General features: G+C 37.8%; 2 protein-coding genes across 2 annotated transcripts; one reads left to right on the top strand and one right to left on the bottom strand.

The window, feature by feature from the left end:
* The first annotated feature begins 189 nt into the window (after positions 1 to 189).
* Positions 190 to 5,642, top strand: LOC138894865 (uncharacterized). The gene is made up of 3 exons (XM_070179598.1): positions 190 to 262; positions 2,163 to 2,213; positions 5,383 to 5,642. Exons 1-3 carry the CDS (start codon positions 190 to 192, stop codon positions 5,640 to 5,642), a joined length of 384 nt encoding a protein of 127 aa, XP_070035699.1.
* A 12,449-nt stretch (positions 5,643 to 18,091) lies between these two features.
* LOC104099777 (small ribosomal subunit protein mS78 (rPPR3a)-like) lies at positions 18,092 to 19,252 on the bottom strand. Its single transcript, XM_009606880.1, has one exon. The coding sequence runs from the start codon at positions 19,250 to 19,252 to the stop codon at positions 18,092 to 18,094; it is 1,161 nt and encodes a 386-aa protein (XP_009605175.1).
* Between the last annotated feature and the right edge of the window lie 4,387 nt (positions 19,253 to 23,639).

Below are 23,639 nucleotides of genomic sequence, written 5' to 3'. Positions count from 1 at the left end.
AATATCGTAAATATCCTTTTAATACTCTTTACTAACTTGTTTACCTTTTATTTTTCTTCTTTTCTTTGTTTATTCCCATCCCCTAAGGTTGGTTTGTGCATACTGGCATCATCAGCATATCATACCAGATCTAGAGGTCCTCCTCCACCTCCTCCTCCAAGTGATCCTAAGAACAAAGGAAAGGCTAAGATGGATGATCTGAGCGGTATCAGGAAAGACAATGCTACACATGCAGAGAATGTTGAGACTTCAGATGGTCGGGGTACTCCGGCATAGAACGACTTGGTTTTGTGATTAGAGCAAAAGATACTGGAGTTACAAGGGGAACTTGAGAAGGTCCGTAACTTGGCAAACCTTTTCCTTACCCTGAATGTTCCCGACATTAACCAACAAAACGCCCAAAACTCAACACCTCCTCAAAACACACAAAACCAGCACCCGCAAAATCCTCCCACACCTCATCAATACGCCACGCCTCCCCAAAATCCTTATCCTCCACCACCACCAACTCCTCCACAACATTATCATCATCCGACCCAGTACCCATAAACTACCACATACTACACCCCTCAAAATGCACCACAGCCTACTCCTGACCCACTAAACTCAACCAATGACCACCATTACGCCTAGATTCCCAGAGTTCACCAAAGCAATCCTATATATGTGGAAACCTTACCCTACACCCCCACAACAGACCCTATACATACCCGAATTCGCGAGAAGGACCTGCTCATCAAGAACATGGCAGAGGAACTCAAGAAACTTACCGGCAGGGTTCAAAATGTCAAATAGGGCAAAGACGTTAAGGGTTTGAATTATGAAGATTTGTGTATTCAGCCGGACATAGAACTGCCAGAGGGTTATAAACCTCCCAAGTTCGAAATGTTCGACCGAATAGGTGATCCGAAGGTGCACTTGAGAACCTATTGTGACAAGCTTGTAGGAGTTGGCAGGGATGAAAGAATCCACATGAAGCTGTTCATGAGAAGCCTCACTGGAGATACCCTATCTTGGTACATCAGTCAGAACCCAAAGAAATGGGTTAATTGGGTAAGCATGGCATCGAATTTCATGGATCGGTTCAGGTTTAACACAGAAAACGCATTAGACATTTTCTACATCCAAAATCTCAAGAAGAAGCCAACGGAAACTTTTCGCGAGTATGCTACTCGATGGAGGTCTGAATCTGCAAAAGTAAGGCCAGCGCTGGAAGAAGAATAGATGAATAAGTTCTTCGTTAGAGCTCAGGATCCGCAATACTACGAAAGATTGATGGTTATTGAAAACCATAAAATTTTCTGATATCATCAAGTTGGGAGAGAGAATAGAAGAAGGGATCAAAAGCGGAATGGTGACAAATTTTGAAGCACTCCAAGCCACAAATAAGGCCCTGCAGTCAGGAGGTATCTCCAATAAGAAAGAAGTAGGTGTAGTAATGGTAGCCCAAGGTCCAAAGTCTCCTCTCACATACCAAACACCTCCACCCATATATCAGCCTTCACCTCCCAGATACCGACAACCTGCCACCACTTACCATACCTATAACACCCAACCCACCTACTACCACTCACCACCAGCCAGCCAAAACTACCAAAAACCTAGACCAAATTTCGACCGCAGACCACCCAGACAATACACCCCAATTGATGAACCTACAGACCAATTGTACGAGAGACTGAAGGTTGCCGGTTATATCACTCCCATTCCCGCTGTCACCATGGAAAATTCCTCTCAATGGGTCAATCCAAATAAGACATGTGCCTATCACTCAGGCATGAAAAGTCATACTATTGATGAGTGTCGTACTTTGAAGGATAAGATTCAGACATTAATCGACACCAAAGTCATACATGCAAAGGAGGTTATGCCTAATGTCCGTAACAATCCTCTCCCGGATCACAGGAGCGGAGGGGTAAACATGATAAAGACCGATAAAGAATGGGACTCAGAGGGGTCAATTGGAATCATTCGAGAAGGGGATAATCCTGAAACATCTCCAGTCACTCTCACACCTATCATGGTACAAACTCAGGCGCCAATTGAAGTTGAGGTAGCTGCACCAACTCCGTTTGAGGTTGAAGTAACAACACCCTTCACCGTGATGGTAGCACCTACACCGTCTTATAAGTCTATTGCTGTACCATGGGATTATGTTGTAGAAGCAAGAAGGAAAGGAAAGGGGAAAGTGGAAGAAACTGGTGCAGCACAAGGTATGACCAGAACTGGTAGGATTTACACACTTGAGCATTTAGGGGGAACAAGTAAAGAAGCCGCTTCCAGGCAGCCCACCATTGAAACCGGCCCGGATAATCTTTGGAGAAAGGTGCAAGTAAGGGAGTATTCTGTGGTTGATCATTTGAACAATACCCCTGCTCAGATATCCATTCTATAACTACTGCAGAATTTTGAGGCACACAAGAATGCGTTGATGAAAGTGTTGAATGAGGCTTATGTACCCAACAACATTACCAGTGGAGAGATGGCCAATATGATAGGACAAGTGTTGGAAAGCCACAAGATCACTTTTCATGAAGACGAGCTACCACCAGAAGGACTAGGTCACAACAGGGCACTGCATATCACAGTGCAGTTTGAGGATAAGTTCATTGCTAGAGTTCTAATAGATGGGGGTTCGAGTCTTAACATATGTCCACTAACTACTCTGAAATAATTGGGTAAAGTCCTGCACAAGATAAGAGCAGGAAGTATGAATGTGAAAGCATTTGATGGGTCTCAAAGGGCCACAATTGGGGAAACCAACCTCAGCCTACAGATGGGCCCAACCTGGTTTGATGTTGAATTTCAAGTGTTGGACATATCTGCTGCCTACAACCTATTATTGGGACGACCTTGGATACATGCCGCTGGGGCCGCAGCTTCTACTCTACATCAGGTCATGAAGTTTGAGTGGAACCATCAGGAAGTGATCATCCATGGGGACGGAAGTAATCCCATTTACACCAGTCAAACTATTCCGGTCATCGAGAATAGAAGGAAGTTGGGTGGAGAAACATACCATCGCATCGAGCGCATCAACGCAATTAAAAAGGACAAATAATGGAGCAGTAAGATAGAAGGCATATTGGCATGGACAGGGTATGAGCCTGACAAAGATCTCGGTAAGAATCTCTAGGGGATCACCAAACCAATTCAGCTAAAGCGTCACGGCACAACTTTTGGGCTTGGGTATGAATACACCTAGCACTAGTATCAGAATTGGTCGCCACCATGGCGTGGTCCTTATTACCCTCTAGAGCAACCAGTACCATATTTGAGCCAGTCATTTCACCAAGCTGACATGATGTGGGAGTCCTAAGAAGATGAAGTTCTAGCCGGTATAAGAAATCTGTTTCTGGATGATGAAGACATGGATTGTAGTGCGATAGTTGAGGAGGAGGAGGAGGAAGGCCTCATTATTCAGACCGTAGAGAAGGGAGCTGTTCTCAAGAACTGGACTGCTGCACCATCAAGGGCCCATCGAGTTCCTGGGTAGCCTGGCAATTAGTATCATTTATTTTAAAAGCAATTTTTATGAGCATTTAAGACATTTTCAGTATTTTGTTTTAAGAATGTTTTGTTTTGAAATAATTGCTCGGGTCATCGAGCCATACCTGTTTGACGCTTTCAAGATTTATCTAAATGCATTATTGTTTTTAGTATTTATTATTATTCTTTACGTTTTTCTCTACAACATTATTATTACCTATCCTGATGAAATTACGACTGTGACATGTAATGAGACAACGCAACATAAGAATAATGATTCAGAGGATCTGGAAGAGGATATAATGCCCAAGGAAATTGTCAAAGAAGTGAAAAACTTTGAAAACAAGCCTAAGTCCAATTTGGATGAGACTGAAACAGTTAATCTAGGAGACTCCAAAATAGTAAAGGAAACACGTGTAAGCATTCACCTGTCACCATCAGAGACAGAAGAATACACGCATTTCCTGAAGGAATATGAGGATATCTTTGCATGGTCCTATGGTGATATGACCGGTTTGAGCACGTCCATTGTGGCTCATAAACTACCTACCAACCTAATGTATCCGCCGGTAAAGCAGAAGCTCAGAAAGTTCAAGCCAGATATGAGTTTGAAAATCAAAGAAGAAGTCACCAAGCAGATCAAAGCTAAGGTTCTCAGAGTGGTTGAATGTCCAACTTGGTTGGCTAACATCGTGCTAGTTCCGAAGAAGGATGGGAAAGTCAGAGTATGCGTCGATTATCGGGACCTAAGCAAAACAAGTCCCAAAAATGATTTCCCGTTACCCAACATACACATACTGATCGACAACTACGCCAAGCATGAACTCCAATCCTTTGTGGATTGCTTCGCAGGATATGATCAGATCTGGATGGATGAAGAGGATGCCGAAAAGACAGCTTTTATCACACCATAGAGGGGGGTGTACTGCTATAAAATGATGTCGTTTGGTCTGAAGAATGTTAGGGCCACTTATATGAGGGCCATGACAACTATTTTCCACGACATGATACGCAAGGAGATAGAGGTATATGTGGATGACATCATCATCAAATCCAAGAAAAGTACAGATCACATAGCAGACTTGAGGAAATATTTGATCGGCTTCGGAGGTACAATTTGAAATTGAATCCCGCAAAATGTGCCTTCGGGGTCCCCGCAGGAAAATTATTATGATTCATCGTCAGCTGCCAAGGAATTGAGCTAGACCCATCAAAGGTCAAGGCTATCCAGGATTTTCCACCTCCAAAAGAATAAGAAAGACGTGATGAGCTTCTTGGGACATCTTAATTACATCAGCCGCTTCATACCACAATCAACCGTGATCTGTGAGCCGATTTTCAAAATGTTAAAGAAGGATGTCGCAACCAATTGGAGTAAAGACTACCAGAACGCTTTTGACAGAATCAAAGAATATTTGTCCACACCGCCAGTCCTGGTCCTGCCAGAACCTGGTAGACCACTGCTACTCTATCTCTTCGCATTAGATGGGGCTTTCGGTTGTGTCTTGGGACAACATGACGAGACGGGAAGGAAAGAACATGCCATATACTATCTGAGTAAGAAGTTCACACCCTACGAAGCACGGTATTCTTTGCTGGAATGCACCTACTATGCTTTGACCTGGATAGCCCAAAAACTGAGGCACTACTTCTGTGCCTATACCACATATCTCATATCAAGGATGGATCCTCTGAAGTACATCTTCCAGAAACCCATGCCTACAGGGAAGCTGGCAAAATGGCAGATATTGTTGAGTGAATTCGACATCGTCTATGTGACTCAGAAGGCAGTTAAGGGACAAGCATTAGCGGATCATCTTGCGAAAAATCCTGTAGGAGGAGAATACGAACCACTAAAAACGTATTTTCCTGATGAAAAAGTATTATTTGTAGGAGAAGATATCGCCGAAGCCTACGACGGGTGGAAAATATTTTTCGATGGAGCAACAAACTTCAAAGGAGTGGGTATTGGAGCTATTTTAGTGTCAGAAACAGGTCAACATTATCCAGTATCTGCGAAACTCAGATTTTCGTGCACCAATAATATGGCAGAATATGAGGCTTGCATATTGGGGCTCAATTTGGCCATTGACATGAATATCCAGGAATTACTAGTAACTGGTGATTCAGATCTTCTGGTACATCAGGTGTAGGGATAATGGGCTACAAAGAATACCAAGATATTACCTTATCTATATCATGTGCAAGAGATGATGATGAGGTTCACGAAGATAGAGTTTAGACATGTCTCGAGAATCCAGAATGAGTTCGCAGACGCATTGGCCACTTTGTCCTCCATGATACAGCATCCGAAAAAGAATTTCATCGACCCCATTCCGGTAAGGATTCATAATCAGCCAGCTTACTGCTCTCATGTTGAAGAAGAAGCAGACGGGAATCCATGGTTCCATGATATCAAGGAGTACTTGGCAAAAGGAGAGTACCCGGAGCATGCAAATCATACTAAAAAATGCACGCTCCGAAGATTGTCCAACCATTTCTTCCAAAGTGGAGGAATTATGTACAAAAGGACTCCAGACTTAGGATTATTATGGTGTGTTGACGCCAAGGAAGCTTCCAAACTGCTCGAAGCGATACACTCTGGAACTTGCGGACCACACATAAATGGTTTCGTTTTAGCCAAGAAGATACTGAGGGTAGGTTATTTTTGGATGACTATGGAAACAGACTGCATCAGGTATGTCCAGAAATTTCATCAGTGCCAAATACACGCAGATATGATACGGGTGCCGCCAAATGAACTCAATGCAACGAGTGCACCTTGGCCTTTTGTCGCTTGGAGAATGGACGTCATTGGACCAATCGAGCCCGCCGTTTCAAACGGGCACAGGTTCATTTTAGTGGCCATAGACTACTTCACAAAATGGGTCGAAGCTACATCCTACAAAGCTGTAACCAAGAAATTCATCGCAGATTTTGTTAGAGATCGTATTGTTTGCCGATTTAGGGTTCCAGAGTCCATCATGACCGACAACGCCGCCAATCTCAATAGTGACCTAATGAAATCTATGTGCGAGACCCTTAAAATCAAGCACAAGAATTCCACAGCATACAAGCCTCAAATGAATGGAGCCGTGGAGGCCGCAAACAAGAATATCAAGAAAATACTGAGAAAGATGGTAGACAACCACAAGCAATGGCACGAGAGGTTACCATTTGCCTTATTGGGGTACCGGACCACAGTCCGCACATCAACCGGGGCAACTCCTTACCTATTGGTCTACGGTACGGAAGCTGTCATTCCCGCTGAGGTAGAAATTCCCTCCCTAAGAATTATACAGGAAGCTGAACTCAGTGATGCAGAGTGGGTAAGAAGTCGCTATGAACAATTAGCTCTCATTGACGGAAAAAGAATGAATGCAGTGTGTCATGGTCAACTTTATCAGAACAAAATGTCCAGAGATTTCAACAAAAGAGTCAAACCTAGACAGTTCGCACCGGGGCTGCTGGTGCTGAAACGAATCTTTCCACATCAGGATGAAGCCAAAGGAAAATTCTCACCCAACTGGCAAGGACCCTATATGGTTCACAGAGTACTAACATGAGGAGCACTCATACTCGCAGAAATGGATGGAGAGATTTGGCCAAAGCCTATAAACTCAGATGCAGTCAAAAGATACTATGTTTAAAGCTATTTACATTTATGCAATTAATGTAACTGAACTACACTTGACCTGATTCCCGTTTAAGAGCAGATACGTAGGCAGCCCTGTGGGTTCGGTCACAATTCAATAAAATTCTCATTTTTCCCACAATCAGAAACTGGGGCAGAATTTTGAGGAGGACCCTCAAAATTCTGGGGCAAGCTCAGCCAACGGCACCGTATGCGGAATATCCAAAAAATTGTTTGAATAACTGGGGCAGAATTTTGAGGAGGACCCTCAAAATTCTATGGCAAGAAGGTCGCAATGTCTCTGATAATGTCACAGTTACTGGTTCATCTAATTTATTTAATATTACTGTGTTTTAAATAACTATGCACACATATTTTTAGGAAAGCTTTATTTTTAGCCAGATGCTACCCATGGTAACTCGAGCAGGATTTCAATGCACAGCAAAGCAAAGCGAGAAGGCGGAGGCACAAACCGACCTCCCCGTACAACTCACAATTTTCCTTTGGATACAGGAACAAGGAATAGCCACGAGTACTTGCGCACCTTAGAATCACTATCTTCATAATAACAAAGCTACCGAACGCAAACATATCTCCATCTAAGAAATACTCTGCTATCACTTATTATCTATTTATTGCATGAGACTAAGCACTGTCTCCATTTTGCATGAGGCTAAGCTCTGCCTCCTTAATTGCACAAGGCTAAGCTCTGCCTTTCCTATTGCATGAGACTAAGCATAGTCTCCCATCTTGCATGAGGCTAAGCCCTGCCTTCTCAATTGCACAAGACTAAGCTCTGCCTTTCCTATTGCATGAGACTAAGCATTGTCTCCATTTTGCATGAGGCTAAGCTCTGCCTCCTTAATTGCACAAGGCTAAGCTATGCCTTTCCTATTGCATGAGACTAAGCATTGTCTTCCATCTTGCATGAGGCTAAGCCCTGCCTCCTTAATTGCATAAGGCTAAGCTCCGCCTTTCCTATTGCACGAGACTAAGCATTGTCTCCATTTTGCATGAGGCTAAGCCTTGCCTCCTCAATTGCATAAAGCTAAGCTCTGCCTTCCCAATGCACGAGACTAAGTATTTTCTCCAAGCTTGCATGAGATTAAGCATTGTCTCCCATATTGCATGAGGATAACCCCTGCCTCCTTAATTGCATAAGGCTAAGCTCTACCTTCCCAATGCACGAGACTAAGCATTGTCTCCAATCCTGCATGAGACTAAGCATTGTCTCCAACCTTGCACAAGACTAAGCATTGTCTCTAATCTTGCACAAGACTAAGCATTGTCTCTCCTTGCATAACCACAAATGTTGCGCTATTCAAAACCTTGCATTATTCTCTTCTCTCGGGGTAAGCTCTGCCCCCGGTTCTACACAAGACTAAGTTCTGTCTTGTTTCATCTCAAGCATCATGTCTTTGTATCTCATGGGCTGAAACATAGCCAAATTTTCCGAAGGCGTCATAGTCCGAAGGCATCATCCTCATAGCCGGAAGACACCATGCCATGGCCTGAGGATCTCTCAATATCGCACATCATTATTCAAAGGAATCATAGTTCGGAGGCACCATCTTCATAGTCCGAGAACATCATTTCATGGCCTACGAATCCCTTATCTCATAATTCATGGCCCAGGACATCACGGTGTAAGGACATCATCCTCACCGTCCAAAGAAGATCTCCATAGTCCAAAGGGAATTTGCATCATGCTTAAATTTATGCAATAATATATATGTATTTGTATGCATCGTATTTTGAGTTTGCAGGTGATCCAAGAAATATCCGTTCTTTTAACTGGAGCAATCTTCGCTCCGATTTCCATTCAACGTTCATGTCCAGCAATTATTTCAAACGTAACCAACCACCGTCTGTTACCCATTTCCATCTGATAACCATTCAAATATCCATAACCATTCCCAGATACATTCGTTTAAAATCCCGATATCGTCCTATCCAGAATATCTTGTCCGTTTTTACAATAACTCCATCGGTTTATTCAACCGTTGGATCAAGGACTACATATGGCCTGATTCCTATAAAACCAGGGATATGTAGGTAGCTCAGAAACCAGGGTTCAGCCTATATTTTTCAAAATCACCCCATTCGGTCAAAATCGGTCATTATTTCTTTACCCGACAACTCTTTCATCCTTCCCGGGTAAAGAGGGGCAGCTGTTGATACCCAATTTTTTTCTCATATTTTTAAATATATATATACGTTCAAAATAGTACGTATGCATCATTATTTAGTTTATAAGCATATACAAGCATTTTTCATAATTGTTTTTTCTTTCATAATTTTTAAAGGCTTTAAATCAATATTTTCTGTATTTTTATTATATAAATATCTAATAATTACCCTCCAAATTATTTTTATAATGATTTAATCATCTAAACTTATCATTTATACCAATATGAGGTCTTAAATATTTTCAGGGCATTTCTTATAATTATATTTGCATTTTTCAGGGCTAAATTGCACATTTCGCAATAATAGCCCATATGCATGTATAATTACATTATTTATGCAGAAAATAACTTTTTATATTTTTATAATGTTAAATAATTTTTTTAATTATTTTCATGCACAAATGATATTTTTGTTATTTATTTATTATGTTTTTATAAATTATTTATTTGTTAAAATTGGGTATTTAAACTTAAGCCCTAAATTCCTTCTAATTTCGGACCTAACTACCCAAACATAGCCCAATTACCCCTGGCCCAAGACCAATTAACCCAACCCCATACCCGGTCACGACCCGTTTAACCACCCGACCCAAATCCCTTTTAAATCGTGGTCGTTGATCTCAGCGATCAACGACCCACATTACACTCTTCCTTTTTAATTATACCCAAACCCCCTAACCCTAAATCATTCGTCACCGCCTGCCTCCCTTGAATCCTCTCATCTCTCATCTCTCAAACCCTAGCCATCTTTCCCTCAATTTTCTCTCTTAATCCCACCAGAAACGGGATTACATAGCTGTATCTCGCCATATCCTACTTCCCCCTGGTACTGGAACCTTTTATATACCTCTTGCCTAAACATGGCAAGCGGATCTCATCAACTTCAAACCAAAGCTGGTTCAGTTCCTTGGCCTTTTCCGTCTATGTTCATTCTTGTTCTTTTATGGTATGAATCTCTGTGTATTTTTGTGATTCCTACTCACCCTAAAATTAGGGTTTCAGATTCTTTTAAATCGAACCAAGTCTGGTTCGATTCTTTGATTTTAAAAGGTATTTCTGTCTATGTTCATCATATTCTATGCAACATGTGATATTTACCTTTTATTTATTTTAGATTTCTGCCGATTTGTGTACTTTACCTAAAATTAGGGTTTTGAAATTTTCTCTTTTCCTTACTAATTTCGATTTCTTTCCTTTCTCGTGTTTGATTGATGATTTTCCTTGTTTGGATGTTAATTTCCACTACTATATAAACCCCTCCCCATTCCCCTTTGAGACAGACTTGAATCGTTAATGTTTACTAAAAAACTGAATTCATCGCTCTTTGTTCTCTAAATACTCTTGTTCTATATTTTGGTTCCTGGCCGGCTGAAAGCCAAGGCCAGAAATTCTGGGTTCTTGCTACTGTGGACTTTGTTCTTTCTTGGTTTTCGCTTAACTGGTGAGTTGCTGAACTTTTGTAACTTTATTCCTATTTACCTGTCATTTGCATATGTTTTCGCTTATGAAGATTGTATTTTATTGTGTTTTCTGGGCTATTCTTGTATGCAATCCTGATTGCTTTACTTTAATTTTTGGTCTCTCTAATCTTCACTTCATTATGTCAGTAATCTGAAACATGCCTAAGCCTAATTCGAGTAATCAAGATTCTCTTAATTTTGTTTAGCCAATGTGTTAGTGCTTGACATCTCTTTGGTGTTTAATCCTGCTTAAGGTTGTCCATTCTGTTATTCGAATATGCTCTATATGCATAATTTGAACTTCCTTTAGATTAACTGGTCTATTAGGTCAGATTTGAATGTTTACGCTTACTGTATGACATAAGTTTATCTTCCCTTTATGTTCTGAATCTATATAATGGCAATCTTGCATAGGTAGTATGAGTTTTCCCTATGAAAGGTGTAATGTGAAAAAAAAGGAGGTAAGTTGAGCCCGAGGTTTATCGGGTCATATGTGATATATGACCAAGTGAGAGCCATGGCGTATCATTTAGTACTTTCTCTTGAGTTGTCTTTCATTAATTAAGTATTTCATATCTTTATGCTAAGAAAATATATATCAGACTCCTCTCATGTGTTTGAAGTACCGATTATAGAGTTAAGTGGAACTTAATATACGAAGAGGAGCTGGTAACTATTGTTGACAAATAAGTAAGAAGTTACAGTCACACAAAATTATGTTCGTGAAAGTCTTATGAAAAAATTATATAGTTAAAAAAATCACACGGGAAATTGTAAAAGATATGCAAGTGAAGTATCCTCATCTATTTTAATCTACAGGTACATACTTGAGTTAAATTCGGGGACCAAATATTATAAGACGTGGAGAATGTAATACCCCAATTAAATGAGGACATATTGAACATTTAGAAAATAATTTAAGTTAAAAAAAAGGGGAACAAACTAATAATAAAAAAAAGAATACAAACAAAAGGGCCGAAGCCAATTAGACACACAATCTGCCCAAGGACAAAAGCAAAAGGGATTTGGGGGAAGGGAAAGAACCTACGGAAAAGAACCGGAGCTGCAATATTGTTGTTCATAGCTACTATTATTTCAGATTTCCAAGTATAATTTGTTATCCCATTGATATGGGTATATTTAGTTTATTCAATTGAATTAGATACAAGAATACCCATGAGCAAGATCAATTCCTTCATTCTAAGTAATTAAATAATATCCTATTAGATACTCTATTGGAGAGATTGTGAGTGCTTGCAAAGCACTACGTGAAATAGACAAAAGTAGTGATTTTTCAAGAAACACAAACCTCCCTTTTTTGGCCTACTTATAACGACAAACAAAGAAAATATACACTAGTTTCCTTTAATGACCCAACCGGTCATTTTGACTTTTAGAACCCCGTTCCCCTAAATAAAACTTACCGAATGTACTTTAATAATTTGTAACTTGCGGGATTGGTTGGTTCAGAATTTGAAAGTGATCGGGTTGAAATCGGAATAATTGGTTCCTTAGTTTGGCTTTACAAGGCCAAGTTTGACTTCAGTCAATATTTCAAGAAAACAACCCCAGAATTGGGATTTGACGGTTCCAATAGGTTCGTATGATGATTTCGGACTTGGGTGTATGTTCGAATCGGATTTTGGATAATCTGGGAGAGTTTTAGCGCTTAATAGTGAAAATCAACTATTTGAAGGTTTAAAGTTCTTTAAATTTGGTTTGGAATAGGTTTTGGAGTAATCGAGGTCCGTTTGAAATTTCGAGTTTGGAAATAGTTCCGTATAGTGATTTAAGATTTGCACGCAAAATTTGGTGTCATTCCGAATAGTATAAGTATATTTCAGAGTAAGTTTGAGGAATTTAAAATTTCTAAGTTGAATCAATTTAGTTTGGGGTATGATTCTTAGATTTGATGTTGTTTTACACGTTCTGAGAGTTCAAGTGAGTCGTTTTATGATTTCAAACTTGTTGGTATGTTCGGACGGGACCCCGGGGGCCCGGAGTGTTAACCGGACGAGGCTCAGACCAATTTTGGAATTTGGAGGAAGAACTAAAGCTTTCTACTTCTGGTACGATCGCACTTGCACTTGGACAGCCGCAGGTGCGACCCTCGCAGATGTGAGTTTTGTGCGCAGAAGCGGAAAAGGGAAGGGGAGGCCATCGCCGCAGATGCGGAATTTTGGTGCACCTGCGAACGCGCAGGTGCGAAGTAGTGTGCGCAGATGCGAGCTTGGCCCAGGCTAGTGAGACTCGCACCTGCGAGGAATTTTTGCAGTGCGAAGCCGCAGGTGCGGTCAATCCCTTCGCAGGTGCGAAAAACCTGCTTGGACAGAACCTTAAAAACGAAAGAAACTCAGTCCATTTTTGTCCCTTTTTCTTCCATGTTTGGGCAATTTCAGAGCTTTTTGAGAGGGGATTTTAACTAGAAATTTGAAGGTAAGTTAATTCTACACACGTTGAGTTAAATACATAGATTATGGGTAGATTATAACCGGAAAATCTTAGAAATTAAGGGTTTAGATGAAAAAACCTAGATTTGTATAAAAATGAGATTTTAACCACGAAAATGGTTATGTAATTGGATAGAAATTATATATTTGAGTTCTTGAGATTATGGGCAACGTTTTCCTCCGAAACTTTCCGAAATCCGGGCACGTGGGCCCGGGGTGAATTTTAGGAATTTTATCATTTTGATATGGTAATTTATTTAATAGATGAATTTCGAATTATTGAACATGTATTAATTATTTTATATAACTTTTGGATAGTTTCGAATTTTTCGGCACCGAATTGAGGTTTTTACGTGACATTTTGACTGGAAAAGGGACTTTGAGACAAGGTAAGTCTCTTGTCTAATCTTGTGAGAGGTAAATTACACCATAGGTGAATAAGCTAATAATTGTTGCTAATTGTGGGGATTACGTACGTACGAGGTAATGAGAGTCCGTACGTAGCTACTATATATGCTAAAGTCCGGGTAGTTTAGGACTCAAAGCATGAATTATGTGTGTAAATTGTATCCTTTATTTAATTAAATTATTTAAAATATATTGTGAATTGTTAGGGAAAGATAGTAAAAGATGGATATCTTATATACTTAATAAACTGCTTAAATTAATTAATTGTTAAAAGAAATTATTCATCCTCTCGAATTAATCTTATAATAAATATACTCTCCTTCCGGAGGTACATAAGAAAATGTCCTCCTTTCTTGTGGAGCGGGCCGAACACCTCAGCAGTATAGATGCATCTATGGATATCGCTGCACATCCCTCGGCAGTGTACATGATACTCTGGATCGGTTCGTACGACCTCGGCAGAAATCGTGCCTAATAATAATAATAATTACGCGATATCTTGATATTTTAATTGCAGCTTGTGAATTTAATTAATAGATTGGAAATTATTGCATTTGAAGGAATTTAATTATTTCTGTTGGTTAAATAAAATTATTGTTAACTCTGTGAATCATGTTGATTTAAATATTTCTATTTTTATTTTATTTATTATTATTATTGACTCTTAGTGAGTGTCAAAGTCGACCATCTCGTCTCTATCTCTTCCAGATTAAACTTGATACTTATTGGGTATACGTTGTTTACATACTCATGCTACACTTGCTGCACTTTTTGTGTAGGAGCTGATACAGGTGCTATAGTTGGACCTATCGGCGCGCACCCTCGATATCTAGAGGCTTAGTGGTGAGCTGCCCTTCTGAGCCATTCTGCAGCAACCAGTGCCTCTTCTTGAATTTTTATTCTGTCTATTTTATTTCAGACAGTATTTGAATTTTTGTATAATCTACTAGATGCTCATACACTTGTGACACCAGGTCTTGGCACACATACTAGTAGAATATTTGGATTTGAATTTAGTTCTTGGTTGTTTTAGTTTACTAAATTCCTGCAAGTAAGAAGAGTTTAATTACTCGATAAATTTTTAAAAAGAATTGAATATGGGTTTAAATTACTAGTTGGCTTGCCTAGCTGTAGTGCTGGGCCCCATCACGACCTATAGGTGAAATTGGGTCGTTACATTTCCTATCCCTTTTAGTACTACCTAAGTGATTAACAAATAACAATATTCATATTCTAAAGTAATTAAATAGGAAAATGAATTAAATGTGACGGGGTTGGACCAATTACGTACGTTGCTAGTTCCAGAAGTTGATATATAGATTGGTTTTGTATTAATATAGGTGGTTGAAGAAGTTGAACCAAGTGCTCGCGAGTGACAAGTTCAATTTGGCACGAGTACTGTGAGTAGTAACCCTTCCGCAATTTGTATTTTCATAACCTGCATGGTTTATATATGATTTTGAAAATAAATTTGTTACTGATGCTTTAAAATTGCACGTGGAACAGGTCCTTTACTTGATATGATACCGAAATGGTTATTTGAGATGATTATTGTTGTTTTAAATATTCTCGTTGGTACTAGGTATTTTTTTACCATTACCGAAATAAAATTACATGATTTGATACGAAATGATATGCCCTTTATTATTTTGAAAATGCTTTCATACGAGTATTGATTATTTACAAGAAAGAGTATTAATGGGAGGAGACTTTGATATTTTCCGTAGCTAACGGCGGGTTCGTTAAACCTGGTGCACCTTGTATTTACAGATTAGCGATTACAGTTATAGCCCTCGCTCGTGGGAAGGTAGAACTAGCATACAGTTACAGTTTTCCCTCGAGTAGGGACCTATAGTAATATTTGACTCCTTTTACGAAGGGATCCACACAGTGATACAGATTACATGATTCTTTCTTGGAAACCTCCCAAACATAAAGATTTGCCCTGAGACAGTGATTACCAAGTTTATTACCAATTTGTTAAATTGATTTCTGTTACAGAAAGCACATGAATATACTGATTATATTTACCGTTTTTGAGAGGGCATTTTACTTTTATAATATTTCTGATTATTATTATTATACAAGCATATTTTCTGACTTGTCCCCACTAAAAATGGCTATGGTTAAATGTTATTACTCACTGAGCTAGGGACTCACTCCCCACTATTTTTTTTATAGAGACAGCAGTTGACGCAGGCGAGGATTTCGTTAATCAAAGCACACATGTTGATAGTCATTGGTGAGCCTCGCACTTGTTCGCGTGGGCGGAGAATTTTTTATTGTTATGGTCTTTTTTTGAAACTGTCAGAGTCACTCCATATTCATTCTTTTAGTGTCATGAGTATTCTTTCGTTATTATAGACTTGTGATGAGTATTGCATTTTTTTATCGAATTTGAAGATAAATTAGTATTTCTGGTTGTTATTGGGTTGATTATAATTGGTGGAGACTTGTGTTGGTTAATTGATAAGGTGTTGGTTAGTTGGTTTGATATTAGGATGGTTGGTTATTGATTTTGAGACAAAAAATTATTTTTGGATAGTCTTAAAACAGGAAAAACTCTGTCCGAGTTTTTGTAAAAAAACGATTAGGCTTACTTGAGGGCACTTGCTCCTGAGTGCCGATCATGATCCAAATTGGGCCGTGACACTTGAGCTCCGGCACAACCTCTGGTGATTTGGTGAAATCGGATCTGGAGTCAGGGTTGCGTGAGATTATTTTCTCCACCGATGGGAAAGTGCCATCCTCAATGGTGGCGGAAACGCTCTCCCCATGGGAGGTGAACACCATTGCCAATGGAGCAACACGACTCCCCTCACTAGCATCAGAAGATACGTTAGACATGATTCGACGTAGTGAAGGAAAGTAACAGACGAGAGAGAATGAAGAACAATATAAGTCACTGAACAGGGAAGAAATTCGGAGAAGAAGAGAGCAAGAGAAAGCTACGGTGTTTCGAAATGTTAGAGAGATTAAACTCCAAAATCGGGTTCGAGGGTCTCTATTTATAAATATCATGGCACCGAAACCGAAAACAAGTCATTATGATTGGCGCCGGAATCGAAGCGGCAGGTTTGTTCAAAAGTCACACACGAAGCAAAGCAATGCATCGGGAATATGCGTCATAATGACGAATGACATCATAACGTCATCCTAACCAGTGGACAACATAACTCCAGCAAATCACCCGGAAAATTCGAAGCATTTGAAATGTGCGACTCACAGAAGGCCACGCCGCTTGCTCGCCACAATAATCATGACCCGTGTAGTCCGCTTGATTATCTCTATGGGTCAAATCTATCTCTAGGATACTTTATGTCAAAATGGCATCGGTAACACAATCCCAGGCCGCCACGTGTCGATGTGATCTAATTAACAACGAAGGCTGAAGTCGAGGAGTCGTCATAGATCGAGGCCGAGGTCGAATACCCTTGACAGAGTTATAACGGCTAGTTTCAAGATAAGATATTAAAGAGAATATTCTAGAGGATATTCTCTGCACTTGTATTATTAGAGTTTTTTAGGAACATGTTCCCTATAAATAGAAAGAGACACAATGATAGGGGACATGAAATATTTATTTGTTAAAGATACTTTGACTTTAGAGAGAGAAAATCGGGTCTCGTCATATGCACACAAAAACAACCTTTACACTAAGATTCTTGCTTATACTTTTCCACTGGATCCGAGAATATCTCGGGCACTCAAAGGTTTATTCATCATTCTTGCTTGTCAGAAAGAATATTCATTGCTTTCATCCTTTCTCGAGTGATTCCTTTGCATTTATTTACATAAATGCTATTTATTGATGTTCATCACTATTTAATGCCACATTACTTCTATTTTGGTTCTTAACTATTGACTGTGGTGTACCGTTATAGCTTTTGGAACATATCTACGCGCTACTTATTGCACTACCGGGAATTTCTTTTTAGGATATTATAATTAACTAAGATTAACCCTCATTTGTATAAATTTAATTAGTTGAACCAAGATCTATATTTTTTATCAAACATATACCAATCAGAGTTTTTTCCCAAGATTGACTAAGGTTAAACTAAAAAAGCTTCTTAAATAACTCATGCTCGTCTAAATGTCTGACACCACCATCCTTTTAAAACTGCTTGTCTTCATGTTGTTAGCATGTTTTCTTTGACATACAGAAGCCAAGAGAATTATGACATCCAATCTGTTTACTGCTATATTATAGGAGGGGTGCTCAAAGTTGGAGAAATACAATATATAAGTACAACAACCGACGTTTAAAAATGTCCTCTATTTGATTGAATTTTAACAGTCAAGATGTAACATACTCTACCTAAATGCGACAAGCTAAATTTTCTATAGTCCATCCAAGCATTCTTCAGACCTTGTAATTCATCTTCAAGGCAAAATCAAGCTTGATACAAGCTCAAGTAAACGAGCAAAAGATGAAACTGAAACAGGGATGAGAAACAACTAGCTATGCAGAGGCAACCAAAGCTCATAATGGAAGTTACAAGATTTGGCCAACTTAACCAGCTCCTTTGCATTTTCAATTTCAGAATGCTCAAACAAGCCATCAATAACCCTCTGCATTATTTCTCTATAAACAAGTACTTGTGACTCGATAGCTTTCTTGCACAAGTGCAGTGCAAATTCAAATTTTTTCGCATCACAAGCCAAAGGAATAAGCATATGGAACGTTGCATCAACCGGAAGGCAACCATTTTGCACCATCTTCTGATACCACATTTTAGCCTCCTCCAAATTTCCCTCATCAACACACATTGTTATCATAGTATTGTAACTGAATTTGTCCGGTTTGAAACCCTTCTTAATGATCTCCTCAAAGAACTGAATCGCCTTTGAAACCTCATGAACTTTAATCAAACCTCGTAATCTAATATTATAACTGCAAAGATCGGGAACAATATTTCTGTTTTCCATCACAATCCACAAATTTTCAGCTTCAGCAAATCTTTGACTTCCATAAAGTGCGTTTAACAAGGTATTACAAGTCACAATATTCGGCTTAATCCCATGCTTTTCTATCACATCCATCAAAAGTAAGGCAGAATCTAAAGAACCAGCCTTACACAATGCCTTAATCGCAAGGTTATACGACACTACATTAGGCTCAATTTCCAATTTTGCAGGCAATTCACGAAACAACTCCCCAATTTCATCATATCTTTCTGATCTAATGCATGATTCCAAAAGGGCATTGAAGGTAAAGACACTCCGCTGACAATTTAGTTGAGGCATTTCGTCGAACAGTTTACGTGCATGATCAAACATTCTCGCTTTACCATAAAGAAGAATAAGGAGACGGACAAAAGGCTCGTGGCGAATATCTGGGTAGTGTTTTTGATGCTCGATAATTTCTTCGATGCCTGAGAAGTGTTTGGCTCTAGCAAGGCGGTGAATGGCGAGTTCATAATAGCCACGTCCTTCACGTCGGAACTTAGGACACTTTGATGATTCTTTCATCAAATTTACAATATCTTGGACCGTGTGATTTGAAGAGGTAATATTGGTGGGTTTGGTTATTTTGAGATCTATGGTTTTGGTAGCTGCTTTATGGCTGTCTCCGGTGAAGATACCCCGCAGACGACGGATAGTTGAAAAAGTGGACATTTGATTTGCTTATTTTGGCGCTGAGTACTTGAGTAGGGAAGGGTCTGTACTTCTACTTCTTAAAGTAATAGTCATTTCTAGGTTCTTTGCACTTCTACTTCTTCATTGAGTTGCTGAATTAATAAAACAATTGAAAGAACATAGTATAAGCTGACATTTCTAGAGTATCTTATTACGGAATTTGTTAATTATAGACGTAGCTTCTTTTTGAGTTAGCAGTTTTTTTTGGGTATATTATTTTGGTTAGCAGTGCTATAATCAGTAATGCTACTCCTTGCTTCCGATCAATTTTAATTGATTTTTTTGGTTATTTTTATATATATTAAGAAATTCACTTTTTAGAACCTTAATATCTATCTTCTATCTATTACTATTAAAAAGAAAGAAGTCAGCCATGAGAATTCGTCATGTGTCGCAGGAAGAAAATGCCATGTGACAATTTTAGGACATAATTAGTTAATTTAGTTAAAATTAGTTTACTTTTTGAATTTGAATTTCAAAATAATACAATATTTATTTTTTTAACTTTTAAAAAACATAATTTACCAACAAAGAAGTTACCAAAAAAGGAATAGAATTGAGCAAATATCATTTATAGTCACTCGGGCCAAACCTATAATATCCGGTAGCCCAAAATTATAATACACATTTTATAACCCAAAAGTAATTCTAGTGACTACCCAAAAGTACTGCTTTCTGCATCTTTCTCAGTTTCTCTGCTTACAATCTGTTGAAACCCCCTCATTTTTAACTGTAGCATTTTATATATTTGGTCTAATCTTTACTTTGGTTTTAACGTAAAACAATACTATATAATCACATGGTTATTTTTCTGGAATTTTTAGTCATGCATCATTGCGAAATTATATTGGATAGATTTCAGATTTCGTCCTCTGCATGCGCGTTTTATTGATTTTCATTTGGACTTTTTTTTAACTTCTTTTAATTTTTTACGTTTGATTATGAAGTCAATAATGGAACAGTTTTGATCTAATTACAAGAGATTTAGCAATTAATGCAATAAGCATAATATAACGATTTAACAGAGCAAGAGCAACACCAAACCAACCTGAAGGAACAAATCAATTCATTTGTTATTAGTACGTATTTTCAAGAATTCAAGGGATGTTGATTTTATTTTATAAGTGGAAAAGGAAAATCATTGGCTAAAGAGAGGATCATTGGCAACCACCCTTTGAATAAAAATCCCAAGCTCTCTGTTATAGCCTTATTTTATTCTGGGCTAACTTTCTTTGTTAGGGAAATCTTTTGGTTTTCACCAAATAAATTTCCATTAGTGGTATGTCATTAGTTGATTTTGATGGGAATCATAATTTCAGGCCCATCATTACTATATATTTTCATGGATATTTATGTAATTTTTTCGGTGAAAATAGATTTGAATATTGGTATATTACAAAATATATACAAAATAAACTGTCATTTTACAAAAATTATGCAAAATAGACTGTTACTATACAATTTATATACAGTAGACTGTCACTATACAAAACATATACAAAAATAAACTATCATTATATATACTAAATTGAATGTCACTATATAAAATATATACAAAATAGAATGTCACTATCCAAAAATATACTAAGTAGACTGCCACTATACAATTTATATACAATAGACTGTCACTATACAAACAACGACAACAACAACCCAGTATAATCCCACTAGTGGGGTCTGGGGAGGGTATTGTGTACGCAGACCTTATCCCTACCATGAAGTAGAGAGACTGTTTCCGATAGACCCCCGGCTCCCTCCCTCCAAGAACTCCCCACCTTGCTCTTGGGGTGACTCGAACTCACAACCTCTTGGTTGGAAGTGGAGGGTACTCACCACTAGAGCAACTCACTCTTGTCCAACTGTCACTATACAAAATATATACTACATAAACTGTTACTATACAAAATAGACTGTCAATATACAAAAAATATACAAAACAAACTGTCACTATACAAAAAATATACAAAATAGATATTTCGGGCTATTAGATGCAATAAGTTTGGGCCAAAGGGCCATTTCGTGTCAGTAAAAAAAAATATGGGCTATTAAAATTTTGAGGGGTTATAAAGGGTAGTTTTCTCAATAGAATTCGGGAATAGGAAGTTACAATTGTGGAGGTTTAAAAATAATATATCAATTTTTTTACATTTTTTAAAAATTAATTTACTAACAAGGAATAAAACTTAGGAAGTTACCAACAAGGAATCAACTCCACGCGTGCCTTTCCATCTAAAATTCTAAACCCTAAGGAGTCTAAACTTCAAACAACCCCATTATCTCAATTCCTAACCCACTAATCCTTCTTTGTCGGAGTCCCAAAAACATGATTTTTCAGATCAGTTTCACAATTTTACAATATATAGTTCCAATTCTTTCTCCTTTCTTCGCATATCACTCAACAATTCTGGATTACAGGAGGTAAGTTCTATGATATGTAATTCTAGAACACTCATTAAATTTTTAGAAAGAGCAATGAATTTTTTAGTTCTTTCTTCCTTTCACTCCTTGCTTCTCTAGATTATGAACAGATATTTAACTTGAATATAGAAAAACAACAAATTTTCCAGTTCTTTCTTCCTTTCACTCATTGCTTTTCTCTTCTTTCGTTGTTATATAATTTGTTCAATAGAAAAAGTAACAGGCTACTAATAATTGCATTACAAAATCAAAGGTTTGATTTTGTAATGCAATTCTTAGTAATCTGAAATTTTTTCAATTTGGCATCAAATGGGGAACTGATTGTTTCTTGAAATGCAGTTCCAAGCTTAATCGCTTCTTCATCCATGTTAGTCCTAATAGTTTTCAAGAATATTGAGAATTAATTTAATTCTAACTTTCTCCATAAACATATGTCGATTAAATGCTAAAAATTTAATTGTGCATTTTTTTAATGTTGGAGATCCAGTGAAAGATCATAAATGTTGGACAAGGCCAGAGAATATGAAAACACCACAAATTGTACTACTGATAGATCAAAATATTTGTGGAACAGAGATTGTTATTGAGACTTTTGTACCAATGACTGCTACTTCTGTTGTATTTCGCAGAACCAATCGTACATATGCCCGTCAACTTCTCAACAAAGCCAAACTGGTACTAACCCTATCCTTATTGTGTGATATTTATTTCATTTGGCTTATAAATATATGCTCATACTATTTTCTTGCTTTGTGGCTTAGTCTTTTCAGTTTGCCAAAGGCCATAAAGGAACCTATTATGGGTATGACTAAAATTTATGCACTTTGTTATAAGAAAAATCAAATTATGGTGGATGTCTACTCTTCCTCCATGATCTTTTCAAATGCTTAATGACATATTCAATGACATATTTCTATGCTTAATGACATATTTAATGACATATTTTTCTTCACTTTTCATGCCTATATAAAGGCCTTGTAATAGATAAGAAAATACACACAATTGAAGAAGAAAATCTCTTCTTTCTCTCTATCTCTATTTCTTATTCATGTGTTACTAAATTGCTTTTATTTCATAACAACATGTCTTGTTCATGTTTTACTAAATTACTTTTATTTTATAACACACTTCACTATTGTTATAATTTTTAAGGTCTAGCTGTTGGAGCGAATGAGTTTCTATTTCATATACATACAACATTATAAAACCAATTTTCATCGGCGACTATCAAATTCTCCAGCCTCATTATTATAGAAAAGTTATGTTAAAATTAAGAAGGTAACTGTATAAACAAGCTCATAGTGACTTAACTTTAATATTTATCAATTTTTTTAGGATAAATTTTATTTAACCTCTAAATATTTGGGAGGAATTGATGTTTGGTTGTATTATAGAAGGTGGACTTCACTGCTTATATTGAGAAGCATGAGTTCTGTTTTGATGTTGTTCTACATGAGCATGTTACAAATGATCAGGTATCTTTTCATCATATATGTAGAAGATTTAGTTACAAAGACTGAGGCTTTATACAAAGGTTGTGCAAAAAAATTTCATAACTGATTCCGACTGCTTTTACTTTTTTTCTCAATACAAGATTTAGTTACAATGACTGTTGCTTTATACAAAGGTTTTAAAGAAAATTTTCATAATTGATTTCGACTACCTTTTTTATTCCTTCTCAATACAAGATGATTTACCACCTATTGTTTTGCAATTTAATCATATATCCACTGCTTTGCATGTTTAAAGAGCCACTATAGAACTATTTATCCCAACCATCTTTCAGCGCACAAAAGCTACATAATTTGCTTATGGCGAGACAGGTCTGTTGCATTTCTTCACATTCTTGATTCATTTTTTTTCCAGAAGCCACTTATTATTATCTTGTATTTTCTTCTTCAGGATATGAGGCAGCAGTCAAATGAAATTAGGTAGGCAATAGTAATAC

The sequence above is a fragment of the Nicotiana tomentosiformis genome, chromosome 6, assembly GCF_000390325.3.
Source record: "Nicotiana tomentosiformis chromosome 6, ASM39032v3, whole genome shotgun sequence".
NCBI lineage: Eukaryota > Viridiplantae > Streptophyta > Magnoliopsida > Solanales > Solanaceae > Nicotiana > Nicotiana tomentosiformis.
Note: the sequence above shows the minus strand (reverse complement) of the source record. Positions and strands in the feature narration are given on the sequence as shown.